The sequence below is a fragment of the Aplosporella prunicola genome (genome assembly GCF_010093885.1).
Source record: "Aplosporella prunicola CBS 121167 unplaced genomic scaffold K452scaffold_14, whole genome shotgun sequence".
Classification (NCBI taxonomy): Eukaryota; Fungi; Ascomycota; class Dothideomycetes; order Botryosphaeriales; family Aplosporellaceae; genus Aplosporella; species Aplosporella prunicola.
In genome coordinates this window covers 57,312-80,136 of record NW_022983542.1, presented here as the reverse complement: position 1 = coordinate 80,136, position 22,825 = coordinate 57,312, and the positions used below count along the sequence as shown (strand labels likewise).

Here is a 22,825-nt window from a genome sequence, read left to right as displayed (position 1 = left end):
GCGTGTCCGAAGAGAGCAGGTCGGCAATTGGGTCAAACGCCGACGACCCCACACCCCGCCCTCCCCCGCCCTCAGCCATCACGAGTGGGGGGCCCCAACGCTTGTCGCTCGAACACTTTTTTTTATTTTTAATCCTGGCAATGGCCGCCGAACGTCTCCAGACTACTGCATCCCACCACACCGCAGCCATGACTTCCGTCCAACAGCTGTTTTCGCTCCACGGCCAGACCGCTCTCGTGACAGGCGGCACCCGAGGAATCGGGCAAGCCATGGCCATCGCACTGGCAGAAGCCGGCGCGGACATCCTGCTCGTGCAAGTGCGTATAGCATTATCCACTGCCCCAAAAGAGCATTGCATGCCACATAAACAAACCCACTAACACCCACCACAGCGCGACACGTCCAACACGGCCACAAAAGCCCAAATCGAGGCCCTCGGCCGCAAAGCAACAATCTACACGGCGGACCTGGCTGACCCCGCCTCCGTCGCCGCGCTCATCCCCTCCATCACCCAAGACGCGCAGCAGCGCATCGACATCCTGCTGAACTGCGCGGGGATCCAGCGCCGGCATCCCGCGCACCAGTTCCCCGACGCCGACTGGGACGCCGTCCTGCAGGTCAACCTGCGCACCGTCTTCACTTTGTGTCGGGACGTGGGCGCGCACATGCTGGCGCGGCCCCTGGACGCAACTTCGAATGGCCGCCGCGGCGCCATCATCAACGTCGCCAGCCTGCTGTCCTTCCAAGGCGGCTTCACGGTGCCCGCCTACGCCGCCAGCAAGGGCGGCGTCGCGCAGTTGACCAAGGCGCTGAGCAACGAGTGGGCGGGCAAGGGCATTGCCGTCAACGCCATCGCGCCGGGCTATATTGCGACCGAGATGAATACCGCGTTGATGGAGGATGAGAAGCGTGCGGAGGCGATTTTGGCGCGCATTCCGGCTGGTAGGTGGGGGAATCCAGACGACTTTAAGGGCGCGGTCGTGTTTTTGGCAAGTCCTGCCGCCGGGTATGTTAGTGGGGAGGTGGTGACGGTGGATGGGGGGTGGATGGGTCGGTGAGGCGTGCGCGCCTGTCGGTTCTTCGGTTGCGTTCGCCTCATGTTGGGTTGTCTTTTTTATCTCTTTTCGTAGCTATTTGATAGTCCAACTGCGTATTTGATAATCCAACCCTGCCGTACGCACCTACTCAACACGCCATCACGTGCCCCTCCTTCCCCTCCCGGATTAGCGCACGCCCGAAAGGGAGATACTCGCCTATGGGGGCGGGTAGGTGGGTAGGTAGGTAGGTAGGTAGGTACCCGCGCCCTACACCCTATGAGCACACCATGAAATACTCTACAATACTCTACACCGCCGCGACCTGCCCGCCAGACTGCTGTCCGCTGCCTGGAGCTGAGTTGTGTAGGATAGAGTAGAGTAGGTAGAGCAGCAGAGTACTCGCGCACACACACACACACACACACACACACCTATCCTTCTGCCACGCATGCATCCCAACTAGTTAGTTAATTACTTGCTGGGAGTCAAAAGACTCAAAACTCAAGACTCGGGACCCAGGACCCGGGAAAACAACCTATGCCTGCCCGCCTGCCTGCCGGCCGGTGACCGGTCGGGAATCGGCTCCCGAAAGTCATTCCGTAGGTAGGTACTCTAGGTAGTTACCTCCCTATCCTTGCACGTAGGTACTGTACTGTACTGTACTGTACGCTTGCCGCTGACGTGCCTCCTTCTCCTACCTAGGTGTTTTGCGCAGCCTCTCATTTCCTCTCTTCCGCGCTAGATGTGCATGCTAATGCCGTTGGCTGGGCGGCGCGCCCGTCCGGCGTGGGACAGGACGGGCCCACGCTCGCGCGTTAAGTTAAGTTGGGCTAGGCTTAGGCTGGCTTGAGTAGGTACGTCACACAGGTGCCACGACGGCCTGGCGGGGCAGGTCATGGTGCGCATGCGCGTGCGCGTGCGTGGTGTGCAATAAGCAGGTAGGTAGGCTGGTGGTTCTGCGCTGGGGTCGGGTGGTTGGATGGTTTAAGCTGCCGCAATTGTTTTATAATTCATTGTTAATATTTGATTTTTATTTTGTTTATTGGTTTTTTATTCATCTATCATTTTCAATATCCCCTCTCCGCCGCCGCCGCAGCGAAGTAGGCACGCCGTATTCTCTTTATCCAAAGAAAGGAAGGAGAGAGAGGTTTGCTTTGCTTTGCTTTCGTCTGGTATGGTATGGTACGGCCTGGCTGCGATCGATGGCGCAGTGCGTAATGAGGTGCTGGCTCGTGCCGTGCGATGTGCAGCAGCAGCAGCAGCAGCAGCACATCGATCCGGATCAGCAACGGGCGGGTATCATGTCGTGGATCGTGATAGGGCTGGCTGCATAGCTTGTGCGGTTGCACGCTGCTATTTTGAGGGGGGTGGAGAGGCTGCAGGTGTGTGCGGCTCTGTAGCATTGCATGTATTCACTGAATCCAACAGACGACAAGGTAACTTAAAAGCCTGTGCCAGGCAGAGTAGCAATTGTGACTTTATACGGCTGCTCTTGCAGCGTGCTGGTGTCGTGATATCCCATTATAAAAACCCCAAACTCCAGAATCCGCTGGTCCCGTGACTGTCGTTTCGTTTTTCGTTCCCCGTCGTTCTACCACTTGATGACCTTGGTGGGGAAGTACTCGTTGATAAGCTCCATGTAGTAGGGCTGCAGTGCGTTAGTGTTTTTTGCTCAGCTAGTAGATTAATAATGGAGAGACGCACCTTGAGCTCCTCTGCCTTGGGCATGTCGTCGCTCTTGCTGTAGAGGTCGTAGGGGTTGAAGGCCCGCACGGCCTGCAGCATCTTGTAATCCTTGTCGTTCATCATCCACTCGTACGCGCCCTCGCGGTGCCAGGGGTAGAACGAGTGGTAGCGGATCATGGCGAGGCCCTCGTCGGGCAGCGTCGACTGCTCCTTGCAGATGTGGTAGAGGTACTCGTCGTGGCCCCACGAGAGCATCACGTTGTCGAGCCCGCAGCCCGGCGTGTAGATGCCGTGCTCGGTGCTGTAGATCTCGTCGTCGTGGTCCGGGTTGCCCTTGAACGTGTCCGGATAGATGATGCGCTTGTCGAACGCGCAGCCCACCGGGAACGTGTCGCCCACGACGTCCCATTGCCCCTTGGCGCCAAAGAAGAACAGCAGCTTGCCCAGGTCGTGGATCAGGCCCGTCAGCTGCATCCAGCGCGGCTTGCCGTCGCGGCGGATCGCCTCGGCCGTCTGCAGCAGGTGCTCGATCTGGGAAAGGGACGTGTCGGGGTCCGACTCGTCGATGAGCGTGTTGAGGCGCTCGATGGCCTCCCACACGGTCATTTCGGCCCGCGTCTTGGAGAGGAAGTCGTTGCGCGCCTTGAGGTTGTACGCCACCGTCTGTTTCTCGTGCTGCTCGCGGTAGAAGTTCTTGACGCGGTCGCACGCCGCCTCGTACTGCCGGAACTGCGTCTTGTCCTTTTCCGCGTCAAATTGCGACTTCTCGTAGATGTCCTTTTCCTTCTGCGTGGCGTTGCCCTGCTTGACCTTCAAGGCCGCCTTGAGGACGTTGACATCGTCAATGTCGTCCGACAGTGCCTCGAGGGCTAGGCCGTCCTTGTGGCTATTGAAGTTCTCGTTGATATTGGGTTGCTCCACGGCATGGTGGGTGCCATGCTCGACGATTGCTGCGGGAGCCATTGTGGTGGGTATCTTAAGTAAAGGCTGAGGAGACTGAAAACGGAGGGCTGAGAAGACTAGGAATGCAGGACTGAGAGAAGACTGAGATGATGCGATGAGGAAAGATGAGACTGGTTCTGAGCGTGTTTAAATATCATATTGAAGCTCTAAATCGCGTGTACCTTTCTCCGACTGGCCAGACAAGGCAGGTAGGGCGGTGGCCAGGTTCTCCGGACTGCAGGTGCGCTGGGAACAGGTTCCCAGCGTCACCTCTCCACGCACCCCACAGTCTTTGTCAGGGACAACGCGACGCCCGTGGATGGCTCAGGCCGCCTCCCCCGCTCCCTCCGCTCTTTGGGGGCAAGTCCGCCCCGGTCTGACCGCAAGTCGGGTCACGCTGCTCCAGACGGTCACTGTTGTGAGAGGTGCCGCCAGCGATGGTTGGAGATTCGGAAAATGCTTTTCGTTAGCGTCCGGGAGTACGATCGGTCATGTTGTTTCTTGGCGGAGACGTCTTCTAGAAGCATGGATGGGGCGGCAGGTCGCTTCGAGATGCCCGTTTCGGCGTGAGCACGTGAGAGTTGTCGGGTTGTTTGTCAGAGAGGCAGTCTTGGGACGAGGCTCGCAGGGCTGAGTTGCGGCAAAGGTGTTTCTCGAAGATTGCCCTATTTGGCGTGGAGGAAGTTGGCGGTGCAAGTTTGTCCGTCTCGGCGTCTGCCCCAGTCCGATGACGCCAATTGCGGGGCTGCTCGGTCTTTGAACTTTCGCGGAGGCGCGGGGTTCGCGGAGGCATTGACGCGACACGCTCTGCTCTTTTTTTCCTTTTATAAGTCGCGCCCACCATGAACCCCTCGCTGGCAAAGTTTATGCTCAAGCGTACTCCTTCTAGCATTATCGACCCCTCGCCCGACATGAACACCCCACTTCCCCTCAACACCGGCGCCTCCATCCCCGCCCTGGGCCTCGGCACCTGGCAATCCCAGCCCGGTGAGGTCCAAAAGGCCGTTGCGCACGCGCTGTCTGTCGGCTACAAGCACATTGACTGTGCCTATGTCTACGGCAATGAGGACGAGGTCGGCGAGGGCTTGAAGAAGGCCTTTGACTCGGGCGTCAAGCGCGAGGACATCTTCATAACCACCAAGCTGTGGTGCACCTACCACTCGAGAGTGGAGGAGAACCTCGACTTGAGCTTGAAGAGCCTTGGTCTCGACTATGTGGATCTCTATCTCATGTGAGTAGACAGACTAGCCAAATTTAGAGGCGTGAGACATGACTAACATAACAATTCAGACACTGGGGCGTTGCGATGAACCCAAAGGGTTTGTTTCTCTTACTCTCTTACCTCAATTCCAGCTGACCGGTCAGGCAATGACCCCAAGTTCCCCAAGCTCCCCGATGGTTCCCGCGACATCGACCACAGCTGGTCGTTCATCGACACGTGGAAGCAGATGGAGAAGCTGCTCCAGACCGGCAAGGTCAAGGCCATTGGCGTCGCCAATTTCAGCGTGCCCTACCTGGAGAAGCTTCTCCCGGAGGCCACCGTCGTTCCCGCTGTCAACCAGATTGAGAACCACCCCTACCTTCCGCAGCAGGAGATTGTCGACTTCTGCAAGACCAAGGGCATCCATGTCACTGCGTACAGTCCTTTCGGTAGCACCGGCAGCCCCATGTTCAGCGAGGAGGGTGTCAGCGAAGTCGCAAAGAAGCACAAGGTCTCGCCCGGTACCGTCCTTTTGAGTTACCACGGTAAGTGAACTGGCACCCTTCTTCTCAATCGGTGCTGATTCTCGCAGTCGCTCGTGGAAGCTCCGTCCTCGCCAAGTCGGTCACTCCATCTAGGATAGAAGAGAACAGGGCCATCATTAAGCTAGATGACTCGGACATGGAGGCGCTGGAGAGCATCCACAAGAAGAAGGGTCTGACGCGATTTATTTACCCCGCTTTCGGCGTCAACTTTGGCTTCCCGGACAAGCAGTAGATATCGGATTTGGGAATACCCCGGAGTTGGTTTAAATTGTGCATATTGAATGAAATTTGATCTATGTAACGCGGGTGCGCAAAAGAATGCCTTAGTGTGCTGTTGTGAACTACAAAACTCCCGATGGTGAGCGGGTTGTATCGCTCCGGCTGGCCCCACCTCCACCTCCACTCGCCCGCAGGCCAGTCAAGCTGCACCTAGCTCCCAGCCTCGCACCCACCCCAACCTACACAATGGCGACCGCGCAACCAGCCCATCCACCGTACACCCCGCTGCAGCAAGACCGGCAAGCGCGCAACCGCCCAACCTATATCCACCAGGAATCTCGCCCAGGCGCGAGCCGCACGGCCGCCGCACACCAGGGCGCCAACCGCTTGGCACTGGCTCGCGATGAGACGTTCGAGGAGCGCGAGCGCCGCTACAAGGCCGCGCGCATCCTCGAGAGCAACGAGATGCTAATCTGGCACGCCGCGGCGCGCAACGAGGTGCGTCTCCGCCACGTTCCGCGAAAGCCCATCGTCCCGTCGCAGCTCAGCTTGACTGCCTGCCTGCCTGCCTGCCTGACTAGCTGACTGACTGACTGACTGACTGACGCTGAGCAGTCGATCCCCCAGACGCGCCTGCACTTCGAGAAGATCGTAGCGGGCTTCGACTCGGACAGCTCGGAGCCCGAGTGGGAGAACGACAGCGGCGCCAACCAGCAGACGCAGCAGCAGGCACAGCGCGATGCCAGGGACGGGAATAATCCGCCTACGCCGCCATCGGGCAGGAAGGCCAAGGCGGCCAAGAGGGGCGACAATGGCAGGAAGAGGGTGGCTAGGAGTGTGGGGAGTTCGGAGTGAGTGTGTACAAGGCGGACTGTTGGCTGCTGTTTATGGTGAAAATGGACTTTCGGCTTGGGTTAGGTACGGCGTTTTGGTTCCTTTTGCCGGACCTGGGCTGGTCCGGATGATACCCACGAAGATACGATAGTCTTTGCATGGCGCGGCCGAGCAGCGAACCTGCGCAGGCCAGCCAGATAGCTTTGTCACGGTAGGATAAAATTGTGTTCATCGTTAGAACGAAGTACTCATACTCCTAGCTTCTGTCATCTCTTATGGTCAATATACGTATTACTCAATACAGATCCGTCCGGATGCTGTGGATGCGAGCACAGACACGCCACGATCTACGGGTGGTTACGGTGGTTACGGAGTAAGACTTGGCTACAACGTGATGTCGACTCACATGAACCCGCTGACGGCAAAACTACCGGATAGAACAATGGTCGTCGACGGTCATTAGAGCATTGGGTGCTATTCCCATGCCCATGTGCGTCATTTTCATCACGAATATATAATAAATTAATCGACGCCACCCCGGGGATGACTCGGTTAGTTAATGCTCAACGGTTTTAACGGGATCCACTGACCCCGGACCCACAGCTCAATGCCTCCTCTCCCAACTGCACTGAGAAATGGAAAACTGTAGACATCACGAGAATGGCGAAAGAGGCGGACAAGGCGGCTGAGAGCTCGAAGCCAGAGGCCAAAGACGGCGCCCAGCTGCTCTGCTGGCACGAGCTGCCCCCCTGGCAGCAGGACAATGAGTACATTGTCAGCGGATACAGGCCGTTGAGCTACTCCTATCAAAAGTCGCTGGCGAGTCTGGGCTCGCTGCACAACCAAACCGTCAACATCTACAGCCACCTGCTAGGGCTGGTGGTCTTTGTCGTCGCAGCACGCGGCGTATGGGACGCGCTGGCCGAGCGCTACGTCTCAGCGACACACGAAGACCTCGTCGTCTTTGGCTGCTTCTTCGGCGGCGCATTCCTCTGCTTCGCCTTCTCTACCGCCTTCCACACCTTCTCGAACCACTCGCTCGACGCCCATGAGCGCTGGCTGTTCATGGACTTCCTGGGCATCCTATGCCTGACGGCCGGCAGCTGGGTGCCCGGCGTCTACTACGGCTACTATTGCCGCCCGACAACCTACCGCTTCTACGTCTTCCTGGTATGTACGGCTAAGCCGCGTTTTGGTACGTTTCTGTTCATCACTGACGGCGCAGATCTCGACCATTGCCGCTGGCTGCGCGCTGCTGATCATCACGCCGCGCTGCCGCACGAACGAGTGGAAGACATTCCGCACAGCGATGTTCATGTCGCTAGGCCTCGTCGGCATCATCCCCATGACGTTTGCGGCGCGCGAGTTCGGCATCGCGCAGGCGCACCGCCAGATGGGCTGGTGCTGGATCGTGCTCGAGGGCGTCTTCTACGTGAGCGGCGCCCTCGTCTACGCCTCAAAGTATCCAGAGAAGCTCTGGCCCGGCGCTTTCGATTTCGTCGGCAGCTCCCACCAGATCTTTCATATCTTGGTCATTTGTGGCGCTTTGGCCCATCTTACCGCTATCTTGCAGGCCTTTGACTATAATCATCATCCTGAGACGCGCATGTGTCGCATCGGCTGAGTTAAACACTGGGTAGGTGCGGATGCTCTGTCTGCAGATTGTGCTTGCGTTGGAAGTTGACTGATCGTATTGTGCCAGTCAGCTTAGCAATAATTCGCCTGTAAATACGCATGCCTTGGGGGGGGGGGGACAAAGATCTCCGTACAGACGCAAAGGCTTGTTCAGTAGGGTCTGAGGGTGACCTTGACCAGCTGGTAACTGACTTATACAAAGTGTCGAGATAATTCATGTACAATAGGACCAACCTGAAGTCAATTCCGTCAGACATTGCCACTTACACACGCTGTTGAGAGCATTCTTCTTAACAAAGAGCACACTGACGAATGGAGAACTAGCAGACAGTCGCGTGTGTCTGCTTTGTTCCACCTAGAAATACTTGCATGGCCTAGAATGGCAACCAGCTCAACAACTTCGAACGTCTAGCTTTTAGTGCGCAGCAGGTGGGTGACTGCCGCGAAGACCTGGAGGCTTACTAACCCATGGCCCAAATAGGCAACTTCTGAGAATGTCCAAGGTCGAACGTCTAGGTTCTTCCAGACTGGGGCGTTTCGGTGATGATCATCAACAGCTATGAATGGTGGATTTCCATCACCAAGTTCAGTCGACTATGGTGAGAACCTACGCTTGTGGACTTACTGACCATGGTCCGCACAGTCGAGTCGGAGCTGTTCAAAGATCTTCACATGATAACATCATCGCATCTCATACCTCATTATCTATCAAAAAGCCACGCCCGCAACCTACCACGGCAGTTCCTGGCCCTCCCGATGCCAGAACCGTCCCGAATCCTCTAGTCCCTTACTCATTAACACGCGCCACAGCTTCGCGGCGGCCTCTTCTGGCTTCACAGCCTCCTTCACCTCATGGATTCTGGGATCAATGGCTGTCTTGACGAATCCGGGATGCAGTACAACGACTACAACGCCCTTGTCGCGCAGATCGACGGCCAAGGACTTGGAGATGCTGTTGAGGGCGGCTTTGGAGGCACGGTAGGCATACGAGCCGCCGGAGGCATTATCGGCAATGCTTCCGACGCGGCTGGACATGTTTCCGATGCGGGGGTGGGGCGAGGCGAGCAGATTTGGGAGGAGGGACTGGGTGAGGAGAAGGGGGCCGAAGGCGTTGACAGAAAACGTGCGGTTAAGGGCGGGCAGGTCGACGGTGGTGAGGAGGTCGGTGGCCGGCGGGGCCATGATGCCCGCGATGTTGAGGAGCAGGTCGACCGGCTGGTTCGACAGCTGCTGCGCGAAGGACTGGATCGACTCGGGCGAGGAGACGTCCAGGTGCACGTGCTTGCAGGCGAGGCTTTGCAGCTTGTCCCCGACTTGCACGTCGGTGGCGTACACGTCGTAGCCCTGGTGCCGCGTTAGTTGGGGCGTTGGCGGGTATGGCCGGCTAGTGAGATTTTTTTATACTTCTTTGATGAGGAGTTTGGCGAATTCGTGGCCAATGCCCGAGTTGGCGCCTGTGACTACTGCAGTGGGCATTTTTGGACAGTCGATCAGTTGGTGTAGGTATCTACATTTTTCGAGGTAGTTTTTGTCGAAATATAAACGTGGGGATTGATGATATAACTGACATGGGGGCATCTGACAAATCCACGTCGACGACGTGCGGGGGCGGTGGTGGTGGTGGTGCGGAGTCGCGACTCTCTTCACATGTATGCTTGACATCATCATCAGGCGGGCCCCGCAAACAACTCTTTGCGTCATGTCATGAGAGGGTTCCATAAGACGCCATGTCTTCATCCGGGAGAAGGTCGGTGTTTGTTGGGGCCGGCACTACGACGACAACGCTCCCACCCCCCTCGGCATCGCTCCAAGCTGCGCTGCGCACCATGATTTGGACACGTAGTGACAAGATGCGACTCCCTTTGGGAAGGAGCACGAGAGTCAACTGCAGAGGGGCAAGAACACACAGGTAGCGACTACAGTTTCCTTCGGCTCTTCTTTTCGCTTCTCTTTCCACTCGTTCAGTCATTATTTCCCCTCCATTTCCTACCTTGAAAAATCCACCCCTACCATTTCGTGCCGAATCAATCTCCACGGCCATGGCGGCCATGGGGCCGCTTTACTCTCCAGATAACAGGTCGGCATTGTCGCTCCACGGCTTCGGCTTCAACGGACACCACCAGCTATCAGGTCAACTGCATAGAGGGTCGATATGGGCGCCGCAAAACCTCATCCTCGCGGAAAACTCGTTGAAAGTCGTCTGGGCGGGTGTTTCGGAGACAGTCGGTCTGGATTCCTTGTCTGTCATTCATACAGAAAATTCGCATCCAGCTGATATGTCGGGCTAGTGTTTCTGGACAACGAGTTCTACAGACTGAGCAGCGTCGAGAAAAAGTACGACAAATTGCCGGAGCAGGAAAATAACGTGGCGTGCCTTCACCCTCATTTTCACTCTTTTTTTGGCGACTCGGAACAATGCCGCGGAGCCGTGTGCACGCACAGCTGCCAGATAGCATTCATGGCGCCCTTTATTCCACCCGGAAGTGTTCCGAGCCGGCTCATCGCCTTCGAGGACCTCCGACCAAGCTTCCCCGAAATATGCTTCGTAGCCACGACCGGAGGGGGCAGATGTGCAGTCATCTTCGAATACGTCGGCGAGAACCTGACAATGCAAGACACCTACATCAGCGAATTCCCCAGCATCGGGAGAATGCAGCAGTGGTACATGAACAGCAGCCAGCGCGGCCCGCACACCAAAGACCTGCCGCCGGACGTGCTCACGTACGTCGTCCCCGGTGTGGCCAAGCAGCTCGTCGCCAACGCCGCCACCTTCACCCTCCTGCTCACGCGCCATAACCGCAACTGTGTCTACACGTGGGGCACGCCGAGCGCGACGGCGGAGATGCTCGGGCGCGCGCTCAGCCCCCTCAACCCCCCAGACCGCCCGCGCATGGTCAAATACCTCGACAACCCGGAGCTGGACATAACGCAGATCCGCGGCGGGGGCGGGTACGCTGGCGCGCTCAACGAGGCCGAGGGCATGGTGTACCTGTGGGGAGTGCCGGGCAGCGCGGCCGACGAGCTCACCGACTTCGCCTTCGCGGGCGACGACTTCGTCGCCGTGGCGTGTCCTGGCGAGCGCCACGAGCCGCTGCCCCGCATCCGCGACTTCGACATCGGCGAGGACCATGTCGCGCTGCTGGACCGGACGGGGCGCGTCTTTATCGCCGGCTCGAATCGCTTCGGCCAGTTGGGCCTGGGTGCTCAGGTGCCGTTTTCGCCGGCGTGGCGCAGAGCTGCGCCCGCGTTGGAGCCGTATGTCGTCGCGGTTAGTTGCGCCGCTTATTGCACGTATTTGTTGGTTGATGAGTCGAGGGCCCTGCGCGATGAGGTGTGTAAGGGCGCGAAGCGGAATAGATTTGGTCGTGGGCAGAGATGGTGGCAACGCCAGCAATACGACTCTATTTTTTGAAACTCCTGCTTGCGTCCTTTGCGTCTGTAGTGAGTGAAGGTGGACTCTCTAAATTCAGGAGCTCTTCGTTTTTGCGGTATTAATCAAGACGGACTATATACGCAAACTAACATCCGCAACCTACTTATTTAGACCGCGGCAGGACCTTTGCGTCCTCCAACTCGCCAAAAACCTCTTCAAAGCTCTCCCAGGAATCAGCATAGCCCGTCCATCCCAGCTTCCTCGCCTTACTCATATTCGCAACAAGATCGTAGTCGCGGCCCAAGACAAAAGCGGCAAACCCCCACGTCGCCTTCTCGATAGCGTCTTCATCCAGTCCGTGGCGCCTCGCCAGCGTCGCCCAAGCGTCTCGGACTTCGGGCTTCTTGCTCCACCGCTCCAAATCGATCCGCTGCTGCAGGCGCGACGGCGGCGTGTGGCCCTCCACACCGAGCTCCTTGGCGAAGTACGAGAGCGGCGCCACGTCGCCCATCGGGTAATCCGATGCATCTGGAGCCGGGCGCGAGAACTGGTCAGCTGGCACTGTCAGGTTGTAGCGCGCGGCGAGCTTGGGCCACAGGTTTTGCCAGGACTCGACATCGCCGTTGACGACGTTGAAGGCCGCGTTCCCTGCGCGCGGCTCCAGCGCCGCCCACCGGCAGAATTGAGCGTGCAGCTTGGTGTACGTGAAGACGTCGAACTTGGTGTAGACGGCTTGCGAGCCCGGGAATGGCAGCTCTTTGCCGTTGCCGAGGACGGTGTGCACGGCTGCGTACAGCCCCAGGCAGCTGGCGAGGTTCATGTAGTTGCCCTTGGCGAACCCGACGACTTCGTTCGAGTACGTCACCACCCACTCGGTGTTGTGCTTCTTGCTGAAGTCGTGCAGTGTGCGCTGTTGGCGGTAGTAGAAGTTCGAGGGCGGTTCTGGGAGCCAGGGGTCGTTTTCTTCCATGGGCTGCTTGGGGTTGCCCAGATGAACCCCGTATTGCTTGAGCCCGCACACAAGTATGATACGCTTGATCTTGGAGACGGTTCCGTTGATTTCGAATGTTTTGAGGAAGTTTGAGAACATGTCGCCTGCAGTTTCTCGTCAGTATGCTTCAGTGTTGATAACTTTGTTTTGACCATCATGGCCGAGTCGACAACGAAAACGTACCATTAACACGATTGTTCTCATCGGCGGAACCGACGTCCACATACGCTGCAAAGAAAACATATTCGGCTTCGATATCCTTCAAGTCCTTGGCCATTTGCTCCGCAGAGCTGGTCAGGTCGAGGTGATTGTGGTGCACATTCGATGGGTAGCTGTCTTTCTTTGAGCGCGATAAGGCGTAGACGTTTGACCATTCGTCAGGCTTGCTCCCCAGCTCGTTCACGATTCCCCGGCCGAGAATTCCTACTTCACCGTTAGCATCCGTTGGCGCTACACACTTGCCACTGGCTTAATACCGGTTGCTCCAGTGACAATGGCAGAAGGCATTTTGGTTGAGCGTTGATCACACGTTGAATAGTCGAGGTTGAGGTTGAGTAAAGGTATCGAGCAGAGAATCAACCTTTACTCGCATTTTAATAGGACTTCAGTCAACTCATGGGGTGTTCTGCTAGAAGAAAGAGATGATTACCAATCCTACTCCCTTTCACCACATTTACCATGTCAACGTTGCAGTGACGTCGCATTCCGTATGCTTGCCGTCGTGCTAGGAAATCGGCATCTTCGGCATCTTCGTTAGCGGAGCATCAGTGATGGTCAGGGTCACCCGCGCCAGGCGCCACCACCAATCAGATACATCAGCGGGTCCGGGCTTGGTAAGCTACGGACTAGTAGCTCCACCTCATTGGTTTATACCCGACATTCCTTGCACGCAATCGTTTGTTGTGATACGTGTAGCTCGGTGGCTTGCAGTTCCATAAAACCTCCTGCATGAAGGGAAAGGATCGTAGAATAGTATCGAACACTACCAATTTTTTTATCTTTGCAATCCATGGTTGTGGTCATTTCTCTTAGCTATTGGATCAAATCCACGCCAATGGTACTTGAATGAGGGCTATTGGATAAGAAAGTAGGTCATGTCACAAGAACTGTGTATGCACCTGCATTCGAAAGGGCTTACAAATTCTGTTGTATATGACCCACATTTTGTTCAGGAGACATGAAGCCGAGGTCCTAATGAGACTCGATACTTTATCCAAGTGTACGTCAGAGTTTTGTTGAAGGAGTGGAAGGTTAAGCTAGATCGATTCATCTACACCGACAATAACAACTTTACGTTCAACGCAACTGGCTTCCTAGTTCCTAGAACCGGAAACTTGGGAAGAGCTAGTAAATCAATCATCCACTGGACTTCCTACACCGAATCAAGCCCTTTGTAGCCAGAAGAAACTAACTCCTTCATCCTTCCACTTCTTCGTTTCCATAACTCCCATGACGAAGTCATCGTTCAGGCGACGGAAGTAGTCAAATATGGGGTAGTCGTCGTACACCATCGTCGCAGTATAGACACCACGATACTTCGCCTCAATCACCTGCGCGACAGTGAGCAACAGCATCCCCTCACATCCACCAAAGGCAGCAGTATCAACACACCTTTGCCCGCCCCCACTCCTCAAGCCATTCTTTCCCGCCATCCGGCGTCTCGGCAAGGATGGGCTGCACGTCATCCGTGCTGTAGAACTTCTTGCCCACCCACTTTATCTCCTGGAGCCAGGGGCCTGCGGGATGTCCGGTTTCGAAGCCTCCGCCTACCCAGTTCCCGCCGCGGGCTGCGAGGTCGTTCGGGTGGATGGGCGAGAGTTGGTCGAAGAGCAAGAAGAGTTCGCCCGCTTGGTGGTGCTGCTTTTCTGCCGCTCCGGAGGAAATGAGCTCGAGAACGCGCTGCTCGGTTGTTTGGCTGGCATGTGTCAGTGATGGAAAGCGGCAAATGTAGAAGCGGAATAGAAGAATGAAACTCACGGCATGTTTGGCTGTAGGTGCTTGGTTGTCTAGAATGAAATCTTATAACGGATGTCAAGTTTGAGTCTGTAGCTACTATGTGGGTTGGAAGGATTAAATACCAGAAGTAATTCCGGGAAGCTAGGAGCTATGGTAGATGTCGGGTTTGATTTATAATCCATAGCCTGACTCAACCGGCTAACGATGACGCTGTAAGTTAATATCCCCTTTACTACTCAATAACATATATCAACACAACAAATATTGCCGCAAGCCTGTATCTTTAAAACAAGATTGTTCACATTTTGCTGCCTGTCTTGTTCAACCATTGATGGAAGGGGATGTCTCAAAGGACCGACGGAAAGCTGCACAAGAAGAAAATATGACTTACTCCACGGAAAATGCTAAAGTGGTATGTATGAACTGAAACATCCTTCGCACTCAGTGAAGATATCTCAGTTTGGATCTGGTGGACTTGAAGAAAACGACGTAGTCTATATGTTTTCAGTGATGTTACGCCTTTCATCCTTCGTCTGTAAAAGAACTGCTGGAAATTAATTGGGGAGTGTTATATGCATAGTGTTATGCGCGGCGAGGCTGTGGAAGATTTAAAGAGTGGGAAAGATGCAAGGAAATCTAATCTTCAGTAAGGCTGAAACGCAATTTGATACTGCTTTTGTAGAATGCGAATGTACTTCCAGTGACTATAAGCGAGCGACTTCCAACTCCCTAAAAATCCCTAGGTAGTCAGTACTCGCATCCGAAACCGCAAACCCAAACATTCGTACCTTCGTAAAACTCCAGCATCATTTTCCATCCATCTCACTGCCAACCTGCCTCCTACAAGTCCGATTCCTTTCCAGCTTCCAGCGCACTGCATTAGCTACCGAGAAAGAAGCGGCGAAAGCGAAATATCCGGACCCAGGGGTGTATGCTCATCCCCATCCCCATCATCATCGGAGAATGAGAGCGAGGAGACTGGTGATAGTGGGGGGAGGTCTGGACAGTGATGGTTAGGGGTTGGTGAGGTGGCGGAATTGGGATGCTGGTTGTTGTGTGTGTTTTCTTGGTTTTCTGCGTCGATTGGGGAGACACTTTCGTTGATGTTTGGGGAGCATGGTGGTGTTGTTTGCGTTGTGTGAGTGTTTTGGGAAGGAGGCGGTTGAGCGTTTGTTATGCTTTGTTGTGGGTCGGGAGTGGTGGTTTGGGGGTTGCAGTTTGTGTTTTCTTCCTTTATTTGGGAGTTTCTTTCATGGAGGTTTAGAGAGCATAATGGAATAGTCTCTGTCGTGTCGTTGTTTTGGGGCGTACGCTGTTGTTCGTCCGTTTCGTCTCCATCCTCGCCTTCGGCCAAGTAGTTACTTTGCTGCGTATCCGTTGCGCTGTTTGCCGCATCTCCATCACCGGCCTCGTTTGAAGTCTCGTCTGGGCTTTCGCAAGGTGGGTGTCTCCAATCCTTCTGCGATACTGCGGTGCCCACGTCGATTCCCCATCTCCACTGCTGCGAAGCTTGGCCGTCTGTATTGGGAACTTTCCACCAACCGAGGCTGGCCTTCTCTTCCCATATACTTGATTTCTCCATTGAAGAAGGTTCCATTTCGCGTAAGCGCTGCACCAGCGTGCTGTTGGCCAAGAGCGAGAGTCGCGCCGCGATGGAGTCGGGCTGCTTGGGTAGAATTGCCGTGCTTGGAGTACGGTACATGACCCATAGAAGGCAGCAGAACACCATCGTAAGGAGAGCCTCTAGAATAATTGTGGTTGTCAGGTCCTGGCTAATGACTTCGCGGTGGTGACGTATGATCCCGCTAAATTCCTTTATGCTTGTTGCGTTTGCCTTGTCTCGAGCGGCGGGTCGCTGCCTAGTAAGCAATTCGCAGACAACTGCTTCGTACATTTTCTCTGCCGCTATAGCGAGTTGGTTTGCGTCGAGTAAAGCCGTAAGGTTCTTTATCTTGTATTCCCCATAGGCGGCTAGAAGCTGGAAAAAATTTGAGCTAGATCCCCTACTTGGCCAGAGAGAGCTGCTGTTCAGCGTATCAACTACGCCTTCAAGGAATCCTTCGCGAGACAAAGACACCCGTCCACCATTTGAAGCTGGTATTAGGTAGTCTAAAAAATCTAGTCTCTCTGTCACGCGTGCCGTATACTCGATCGATTCACGGATGTAGCTAACCGGAGCCCATGGCAGAGTCGTAACTCCATTACCTATATCAACGCGCGTTGACTGCGCGAAAGTGACGTTGACTTGCACAACGGATATGTTTTTCGTGCAGGACAAAGCGCGCAATGTTGGTAGTGAGACGTTAAACATGCTAGGGTCAACGGCAGTGCTTTTCTCTGTGTTAATAGGGGTATAGTTTTGGACCGGGCCAATAACACTTGAGTAATCAGCCAAGAAGAGGATTAGAGTGCCGTTAATATTGAAGAATATATCTCCATTATCACTCAAATCGACACCGTAATAGGATGCTCCGGCAAATGCTTGGAGAGTATTGTTAGAACACTGTGGTGCACTCATATTTTCCGAGGTTCCGTGTTCGGAGTAATTAAGTCCCATGAAGTTGATGCCGCCAAACTTTTGGTCCTTTTCGGTAATATTCAGAGTTGCCAGACAATGACGAGTACTGCACTGAAAACCGAAAAATGGGTTGTTATCGCAGTCCGTATTCCAAAAGGCGACAGCGCCAAATTCCCCTGAAGAGATAACTTCACAGGAAACGTTAACTGCGAATGCCGGAACTCTGGCCTCGATTTCATAGCCTGCTGTTTTATTTTCACCGGCTTTCGGAGCCCAACCCGTAAGGTTAGTAATAACAAGGTTATCGAGGGCCCCTGGCCTCTGAACGATGGCCGAGTCTGGTGTAATTGTCCACTCGACGTATTGTGAGGCTCGCTCCGTATCGGACATTTGAGAAAACCAGTAGCTAGCGTCTTTTTTAACTAGGCTTAAGTCCAGCTGCACTATTATCGGCTCCAGAGCTATAGACGTTGTGGTCTGGTAGAGCCCTGCGGCGGCGATTTTGATCCAAGGAAAAAGAAGTGTCGCAACTGAAGTGGCAATAAGTGCAAAGCCAAATTCTCTAGATGCCAGCTTCACTCTTGAAGCTTTGAGTAAGCCATAGAGGCCTGGACCATCTTGGAAGTTGGAAAGAAGAGGCCATTTTTTTGATACCTTAAGTAGGCTACTATAAGACGATACTGATCTCATAGCGGCGTCAATCCCAGAGCATAATGCACTTAGTAGAAGTAAAATTACGGTAGGTGCGTAGTCGAATAGGCCTGATGCCGCTGAGTGGATATAACATAGTCCGTGGTCCGTAATTGATACCTTTTGTAGGATCGCAAGAGTAGTGATGGCAGTGCAGTAAGCTACGGAAATAGCATATTTTGACCAAATACGTAGAGCATAGGGGCTCCAACCGGACTGGTGTAGGGGATCAGCTTTAAAGAAAGAGACTATGTCGACGTCCAACAATGGTCCAGTCGCGTTGCCGCATTTGGATTCTTGTATTTGCCAACATATATCTGAGAGTGAGGTTTTCAAAGCCTTATCCGAAGTAACCGCGTGTGGCTCGAATAACTGATTAATGGAAGGTTTAGACTGTGCGAGTGTTATGGCCGTAGTAGCAATTGGCCCAGGGTTTTGCTTGAGTAAAGACTTCGGTCTTAATAAAGTTGATTGTAGGAGACTGGCAGCTCCTATGATAACCAGAATGATTTGGAGAGAGCGGAGCGCAAGCTGCCGTAAGAAGAGCCTGGATTGACTGAGGGTTATCACTCCACGTGTTTTAGTAGAGTCTTTCACGCGCGCAAACGAGCTGACAAGCTGTACCAAAATTTGGCTAGCGAGGGTCTCGACCTCATGTTTAAAAATATCCTGATTATCCAAGTGGACGTGGTTTTGACTATACCCCCTAAGCAGCCCATCTGTTAAGGGCATGAAGAAAGGGTCACTATCGTAAAAACGGAGGAATTCCCTTAATGTCTGGTTAATGGTGGTCGAATTAACAGCCTCTATCGGTGAGACGTTAACAATCGGTACTCTCCAACGCGCATCGGTAGGGTTATTCAAATAAGCGTATAGAGCTTCCATAGATATATTTATGTCGATTTTGTTGATTGTTTCATGGTTGATTGTGTAATTCGTGACCCGCCCGGATGAAGCGTTGACTTGCACTAGTGCTTCTCCTGTACTGAACATCGGAGTACAAATAAGTTCAAATGCTCTTGCTGGAAAATATTCCGGCCCGGGAGGTACAGGGACTGCCAGAAATGTTGCGAGAAGCCGGATGTCCGTCTCGTTTTTACAAGGAGCGACGTTAAGCCAGGCAATTTCTTCCGATCCGTACCCTGGATCAATTGTTTGAATAATGTCCTGAAAGCAGTCTACGCCAGGGTTGCTCTCCTTGGGTGCATTAATTCTCCGGAAATACCCGTATTCTTCTATCTCTAATGATAGATTTAATTGCTGACAGTTCCAGTCTGCCGTGAAGGTGGACACGTTGACTTGAAGGGAAGCATTCGCCAGTGGAAGTTCAAATGTGCTAGCGAACTCATCGAAGGCAAAAACTCCGCTTGTGTATGGTGCCGCTTGTCCGCTGGATTGTCGCTCAGCGGTCACCCTTGCGTAGGGGCGAGCTCCAGTATGGTCTCTTGGGATCGCCAACGTATTGTTGTGACGGACGAGTGTTCCATCAAAGTTGAAGCGGGATAGGATTTCAATTGTGGTGTCCTGCTGCGTGGTGACGGAAAGCTTGGTATACGTCAAGGCGTTGGCAGCTGTAACTGCGATTGCGGTAAGGATCCCAACGAAAATTGCCAGAAACATTGACCAGTGCTTTCGTCTGGAGGAGGAGAAAAGCGAAAGGATTTCGAGGTTGTTGACGTAATTAACGAGAACCGAATCTTTGGCCGCCATCCATTTGTTGCTCATCGCGGACCATGGGGTAACTTTTTTGATTTCGTTGGTCATGGACTTCCAAACGAAACTGAGCAAAACAACACAGAACGTTGGAAGGTACCTGACCATGAATACGAGCCCGCTTTCGTTGATGGATATGCCTTGATTTCTGGTCACAAAAACATCGAGTGCCTCGAGTAGTGCCACGAAAAGGAAGCATAGTATTGCCAGGGGAATAGTCCAAGACTTCTTCAGAACCAACGGGATCCATTCTTGTTGTGGTGCTCCTGGAGATTCATTTGCGTTGCTCCTAATATCCGTGGATGTTGAGATGCTCTCTGCACGAAGCATGGGATAGTTTTCGTCTCCTGACGTTAATTAGACCATGCTGTAAATATAACTTAGAGGCACATACCAGTTGATGGCATATTGGCAATGGGTGTTGCGATGGGATTTGTTAAGCATGAGATGACTTAAGAGGGCATTAGCCCTGTGGTGGGAGAGTTGCCATGGTATAAGAAGTGTCTTCAGCCTCTTGACTTTAGGCAGCAGTCTTTTAAGTAACCAAGGCTAAGATCGACCGTACAGATAGTTACAATAGTAGCACAATCACACTCTAGTTGGTGGTCCAGTGGAACTTTAGATGTAAAGAGACTTGCTGACTTTCAGCTGCGGCCGAGCCGGTCAACGTTAGTGTAACATTTTGTATCACAGGGTTGTTGCCACCTGACACATAAGCACTCTTTAGTAAATCAGCCCTACTTTGAAAAGGCAACCAATTGCAATGAAGACTCCGTGATTAAGTCTGTTTGAAATTAACTTGATCCTAAGTAGCTGATGTTCAAGACAGTGATAGATATTGACGGAATCTACGCATGAAGTAGAACATGGGGCCATCGGTATAAGAACTTATCTTCCTGGGCACGTACAGGTTACACGGGCGGTGCTTAAGAGCACAATACCCCGCTCGAACACACCACATACCTGGAGCCGCTTGAGCGGTGCACATTGCCTCGTTGCCTGGATTTTTGCATGCCGCAAGCCGCCACAAGGATGGCTAAAATTATTAAAAAACGTTACCTATGTGGAAGCAAGAAACGGGTGATATTTTTGTAGGTGGCGTGCAATTCCAAATCCAATGAACTGACCGTCTAACCTGTTTTAACCGCATCATTTTGGCGTATATTGCTACGGAATTTTCATCAGCCTGTAGTCGTGGACACAAAAAGCCCTTTGTATTATAAAGAAGGAAGACTACCACTACTGCGTTTCTCTTTGGTAGCTACAACGACAGCAACAAACAGAGTGAAATCAAAGCCGCGTACAACAAATAGAACAAGATGCAAACTAACAAACATAACTCCAACTCCTCAAACCATCACGTATTACTCCCCCCAACCGAAACTAAGCTCACCAACCGACCAAACCACCTACCTACCTACTCCTCAAAGCAATAAACCGAATCACAACACCAATCACCACCCCAACAACAGTAATAACCAGCGCGACCGCACTCCAAGCGCGGCATGGCTGCCTGCGAAAATAATGTCTGCGCCCATCGCTGCCTCCCCCGCCGCTCCCCTTGCTGCCCGCGTCTTCCACGTCCGCGCCCGCACCCACCTGTCCGGCGCCACTGCTCCCATCCGGAAGCAACTGCTCTCCTCGTCCATTCCTATCATTAGCATTAGCATTAACAGTAGCATTAGCATTAGTATTGCCCCCACCATCACTACTACTACTTCCCTCACCCCCATTCGTATTACCACTCCCACTCCCACTCCCACTACCACCGCCGTTCCCCGTCATCACGGCATCAATGCGCTTCCCAAACTCCCGCAAGCGTATGCCTCTCCCGCCACGCCCTCGCGGATGCGGCGCCACATCCACACTGGGCGACCTACCCCCAGGCACACTGGCACTGGCACTCACATTCACAGTCCCACTCGCACTCGCACTCGCACTCTCCCCAACCCCTCCATCGCCAACCCCCAATGTCGATGCCAGCGTAGGCGATGGCACCCCCAGCGGCGATGACGACAGCACCCCCGCCTCCGACGACGCCGACGCCACCGACGCGATGCTCAGCTGGCTACGGCTGCCGGCAGCGCCGGCCTGCTCGAGGGCCTGCGAGGCGCGCATGGTCGAGGCCAGGAGTTCGTGCATGGACGGCGCGGTGGAGGTCGGGGCCGAGGTGTGCGCGTCGTCGCCGCCATGCGCGTCGAACGGCGTGAAGTAGTCGTGGCTGGCGACGCCAACGGCGGGGGCGGGGCCGCGCGTGGTGCTGCGGCCGCGGGGCGGGGTGTTGATGGCGTTGTTGTTGTTGTTGTTGTTGTTGTTGTTGTTGTTGTTGATGGTGTTGTTGTTGTAGGGGCAGGTGACTGTGTAGGCGTTGGCGGGGGTGGGGAGTTCTGTCGCTGCTGTTGTTGTAATTGATCCTGCCTCCGCGTCTGCCTCTACATCTGCCTCTATATCTGCGTCTGCCTCCGCATCTGCCTCAACATCTGCGTCTGTGTCGGCGTCGGCGTCGGTGTCTGCGTCGATGGTTGTGCCCGCGGCGGCGGTATCTGTGGAAGAGCCAGCAGCAGCAGCAGCAGCACTGCTCCCACCACTCCGCCGACTAAGCCTGACGCGAGAGAAAAGGACCGGCAGCGCAGTCGCGAGATGAAACCGCGCAGCAGCCGAGTTCCCAGTCCTGGCATGCGGCGTCGGGGGCCGCTGATCCAGCGAGACGTGCTGAGCCTGGTCCTGGTCCTGGTCCTGTCCCGGCGGCGGAGGAAGGTCCGGGGATGGAAAAGGCGGCAGCGGCGGAAGCGGCTGGGTTGAGTTGGCAATGTGCGGAGACTCCGGGGTGGGAGGCGGGCGGTCCAGGTCGCAGGGGAGGGGAAGAAAGGGATTAGGTCCGGCTGGGGCCGCGGGTTCGGGTTCGGTGGGCGGCCTGTAGTCGATCGGGTAGTCTGCCGGAAAGGGCTGGTGGGCCATGTTTGTTGGCGATGGCGACTGCGACGGCGACTGCGACGGCGACTGCGATGCCTCGGAGTGGAGGAAGACCGGTGTCGTGGATTCTTCGGAGCGACGAGGGACAGAGGGGGGTGGTGAGGGTGAGGGCGGCGGCGAGGGCGGAGGTACCGCTTGTTGTGGGCTGTTGTTCATTGTGCTTTGTTGGTTTACATTGGCGTCGCTTTTTGGCTTGATGTGTTGCTGTTATGAGGTTGTTGAGATAGTCTCCAAGGAACGTGAAGGTTCAATGCGTGTGAGGAATTAGTGTGTCCGAAGATGTGCGTGGGAAGATGTGTGAGGATGTGTCTGTCGTGCGAATGTGCCGTGTCTCTTGAGCGAAAATTAGTGTGTGGATTCTGGTCTTTCGTATGCCGATATGCAAAGGTCAATGCTGTTCAATGCTGAATCTATGCTTAGCGAAGGAGGAGTGGCGAGTGGGTGACTCTTGAGTAAAAGAGGATGGGTTGTAGGTGTGAGACCCGAGTGACAGACGAAAAGGGTGTTTTTGT

The 22,825-nt window shown here is 54.4% G+C and overlaps 11 protein-coding genes across 11 annotated transcripts; 5 read left to right on the top strand and 6 right to left on the bottom strand.

The window, feature by feature from the left end:
- Window positions 1–188: 188 nt before the first annotated feature.
- On the top strand, window positions 189–1,058 carry K452DRAFT_228823 (uncharacterized protein; the record flags this gene model as incomplete). Its single annotated transcript, XM_033536997.1, has 2 exons — window positions 189–317; window positions 393–1,058. The coding sequence occupies 2 exons, from the start codon at window positions 189–191 to the stop codon at window positions 1,056–1,058; spliced, it is 795 nt and encodes a 264-aa protein (XP_033396905.1).
- Window positions 1,059–2,628: 1,570 nt separating this feature from the next.
- Window positions 2,629–3,686, bottom strand: K452DRAFT_228972 (uncharacterized protein; the record flags this gene model as incomplete). The annotated part of the gene is made up of 2 exons (XM_033537007.1): window positions 2,629–2,685; window positions 2,742–3,686. The coding sequence occupies 2 exons, from the start codon at window positions 3,684–3,686 to the stop codon at window positions 2,629–2,631; spliced, it is 1,002 nt and encodes a 333-aa protein (XP_033396904.1).
- An 890-nt stretch (window positions 3,687–4,576) lies between these two features.
- On the top strand, window positions 4,577–5,643 carry K452DRAFT_308981 (uncharacterized protein; the record flags this gene model as incomplete). Its single annotated transcript, XM_033543207.1, has 4 exons — window positions 4,577–4,896; window positions 4,956–4,984; window positions 5,019–5,411; window positions 5,459–5,643. 4 exons carry the CDS (start codon window positions 4,577–4,579, stop codon window positions 5,641–5,643), a joined length of 927 nt encoding a protein of 308 aa, XP_033396903.1.
- A 177-nt stretch (window positions 5,644–5,820) lies between these two features.
- On the top strand, window positions 5,821–6,761 carry K452DRAFT_358993 (uncharacterized protein). Its single transcript, XM_033546234.1, has 2 exons — window positions 5,821–6,128; window positions 6,246–6,761. Exons 1-2 carry the CDS (start codon window positions 5,877–5,879, stop codon window positions 6,483–6,485), a joined length of 492 nt encoding a protein of 163 aa, XP_033396902.1. The 5' UTR covers window positions 5,821–5,876; the 3' UTR covers window positions 6,486–6,761.
- On the top strand, window positions 6,747–8,495 carry K452DRAFT_36128 (uncharacterized protein). The gene is made up of 5 exons (XM_033546408.1): window positions 6,747–6,837; window positions 6,903–7,015; window positions 7,068–7,634; window positions 7,690–8,104; window positions 8,167–8,495. The coding sequence occupies exons 3-4, from the start codon at window positions 7,125–7,127 to the stop codon at window positions 8,086–8,088; spliced, it is 909 nt and encodes a 302-aa protein (XP_033396901.1). The 5' UTR covers window positions 6,747–6,837; window positions 6,903–7,015; window positions 7,068–7,124; the 3' UTR covers window positions 8,089–8,104; window positions 8,167–8,495.
- A 116-nt stretch (window positions 8,496–8,611) lies between these two features.
- Window positions 8,612–9,610, bottom strand: K452DRAFT_271838 (uncharacterized protein). Its single transcript, XM_033539058.1, has 2 exons — window positions 9,504–9,610; window positions 8,612–9,443 (listed from the first exon to the last, which is right to left on the bottom strand). The coding sequence occupies exons 1-2, from the start codon at window positions 9,573–9,575 to the stop codon at window positions 8,829–8,831; spliced, it is 687 nt and encodes a 228-aa protein (XP_033396900.1). The 5' UTR covers window positions 9,576–9,610; the 3' UTR covers window positions 8,612–8,828.
- A 635-nt stretch (window positions 9,611–10,245) lies between these two features.
- Window positions 10,246–11,590, top strand: K452DRAFT_287895 (uncharacterized protein). Its single transcript, XM_033540554.1, has 2 exons — window positions 10,246–10,325; window positions 10,388–11,590. Exon 2 carries the CDS (start codon window positions 10,558–10,560, stop codon window positions 11,509–11,511), a length of 954 nt encoding a protein of 317 aa, XP_033396899.1. The 5' UTR covers window positions 10,246–10,325; window positions 10,388–10,557; the 3' UTR covers window positions 11,512–11,590.
- Window positions 11,591–11,635: 45 nt separating this feature from the next.
- K452DRAFT_271836 (uncharacterized protein) lies at window positions 11,636–12,982 on the bottom strand (the record flags this gene model as incomplete). Its single annotated transcript, XM_033539057.1, has 3 exons — window positions 12,940–12,982; window positions 12,647–12,886; window positions 11,636–12,567 (listed from the first exon to the last, which is right to left on the bottom strand). The coding sequence occupies exons 1-3, from the start codon at window positions 12,968–12,970 to the stop codon at window positions 11,636–11,638; spliced, it is 1,203 nt and encodes a 400-aa protein (XP_033396898.1). The 5' UTR covers window positions 12,971–12,982.
- Window positions 12,983–13,706: 724 nt separating this feature from the next.
- K452DRAFT_358988 (uncharacterized protein) lies at window positions 13,707–14,503 on the bottom strand. Its single transcript, XM_033546233.1, has 3 exons — window positions 14,441–14,503; window positions 14,075–14,378; window positions 13,707–14,013 (listed from the first exon to the last, which is right to left on the bottom strand). The coding sequence occupies exons 1-3, from the start codon at window positions 14,443–14,445 to the stop codon at window positions 13,846–13,848; spliced, it is 477 nt and encodes a 158-aa protein (XP_033396897.1). The 5' UTR covers window positions 14,446–14,503; the 3' UTR covers window positions 13,707–13,845.
- A 696-nt stretch (window positions 14,504–15,199) lies between these two features.
- Window positions 15,200–19,670, bottom strand: K452DRAFT_333811 (uncharacterized protein; the record flags this gene model as incomplete). The annotated part of the gene is made up of 2 exons (XM_033545183.1): window positions 15,200–16,932; window positions 16,996–19,670. The coding sequence occupies 2 exons, from the start codon at window positions 19,668–19,670 to the stop codon at window positions 15,303–15,305; spliced, it is 4,305 nt and encodes a 1,434-aa protein (XP_033396896.1). The 3' UTR covers window positions 15,200–15,302.
- An 877-nt stretch (window positions 19,671–20,547) lies between these two features.
- On the bottom strand, window positions 20,548–22,784 carry K452DRAFT_333805 (uncharacterized protein). The gene has a single exon (XM_033545182.1). It carries the CDS (start codon window positions 22,467–22,469, stop codon window positions 20,754–20,756), a length of 1,716 nt encoding a protein of 571 aa, XP_033396895.1. The 5' UTR covers window positions 22,470–22,784; the 3' UTR covers window positions 20,548–20,753.
- Window positions 22,785–22,825: the final 41 nt, after the last annotated feature.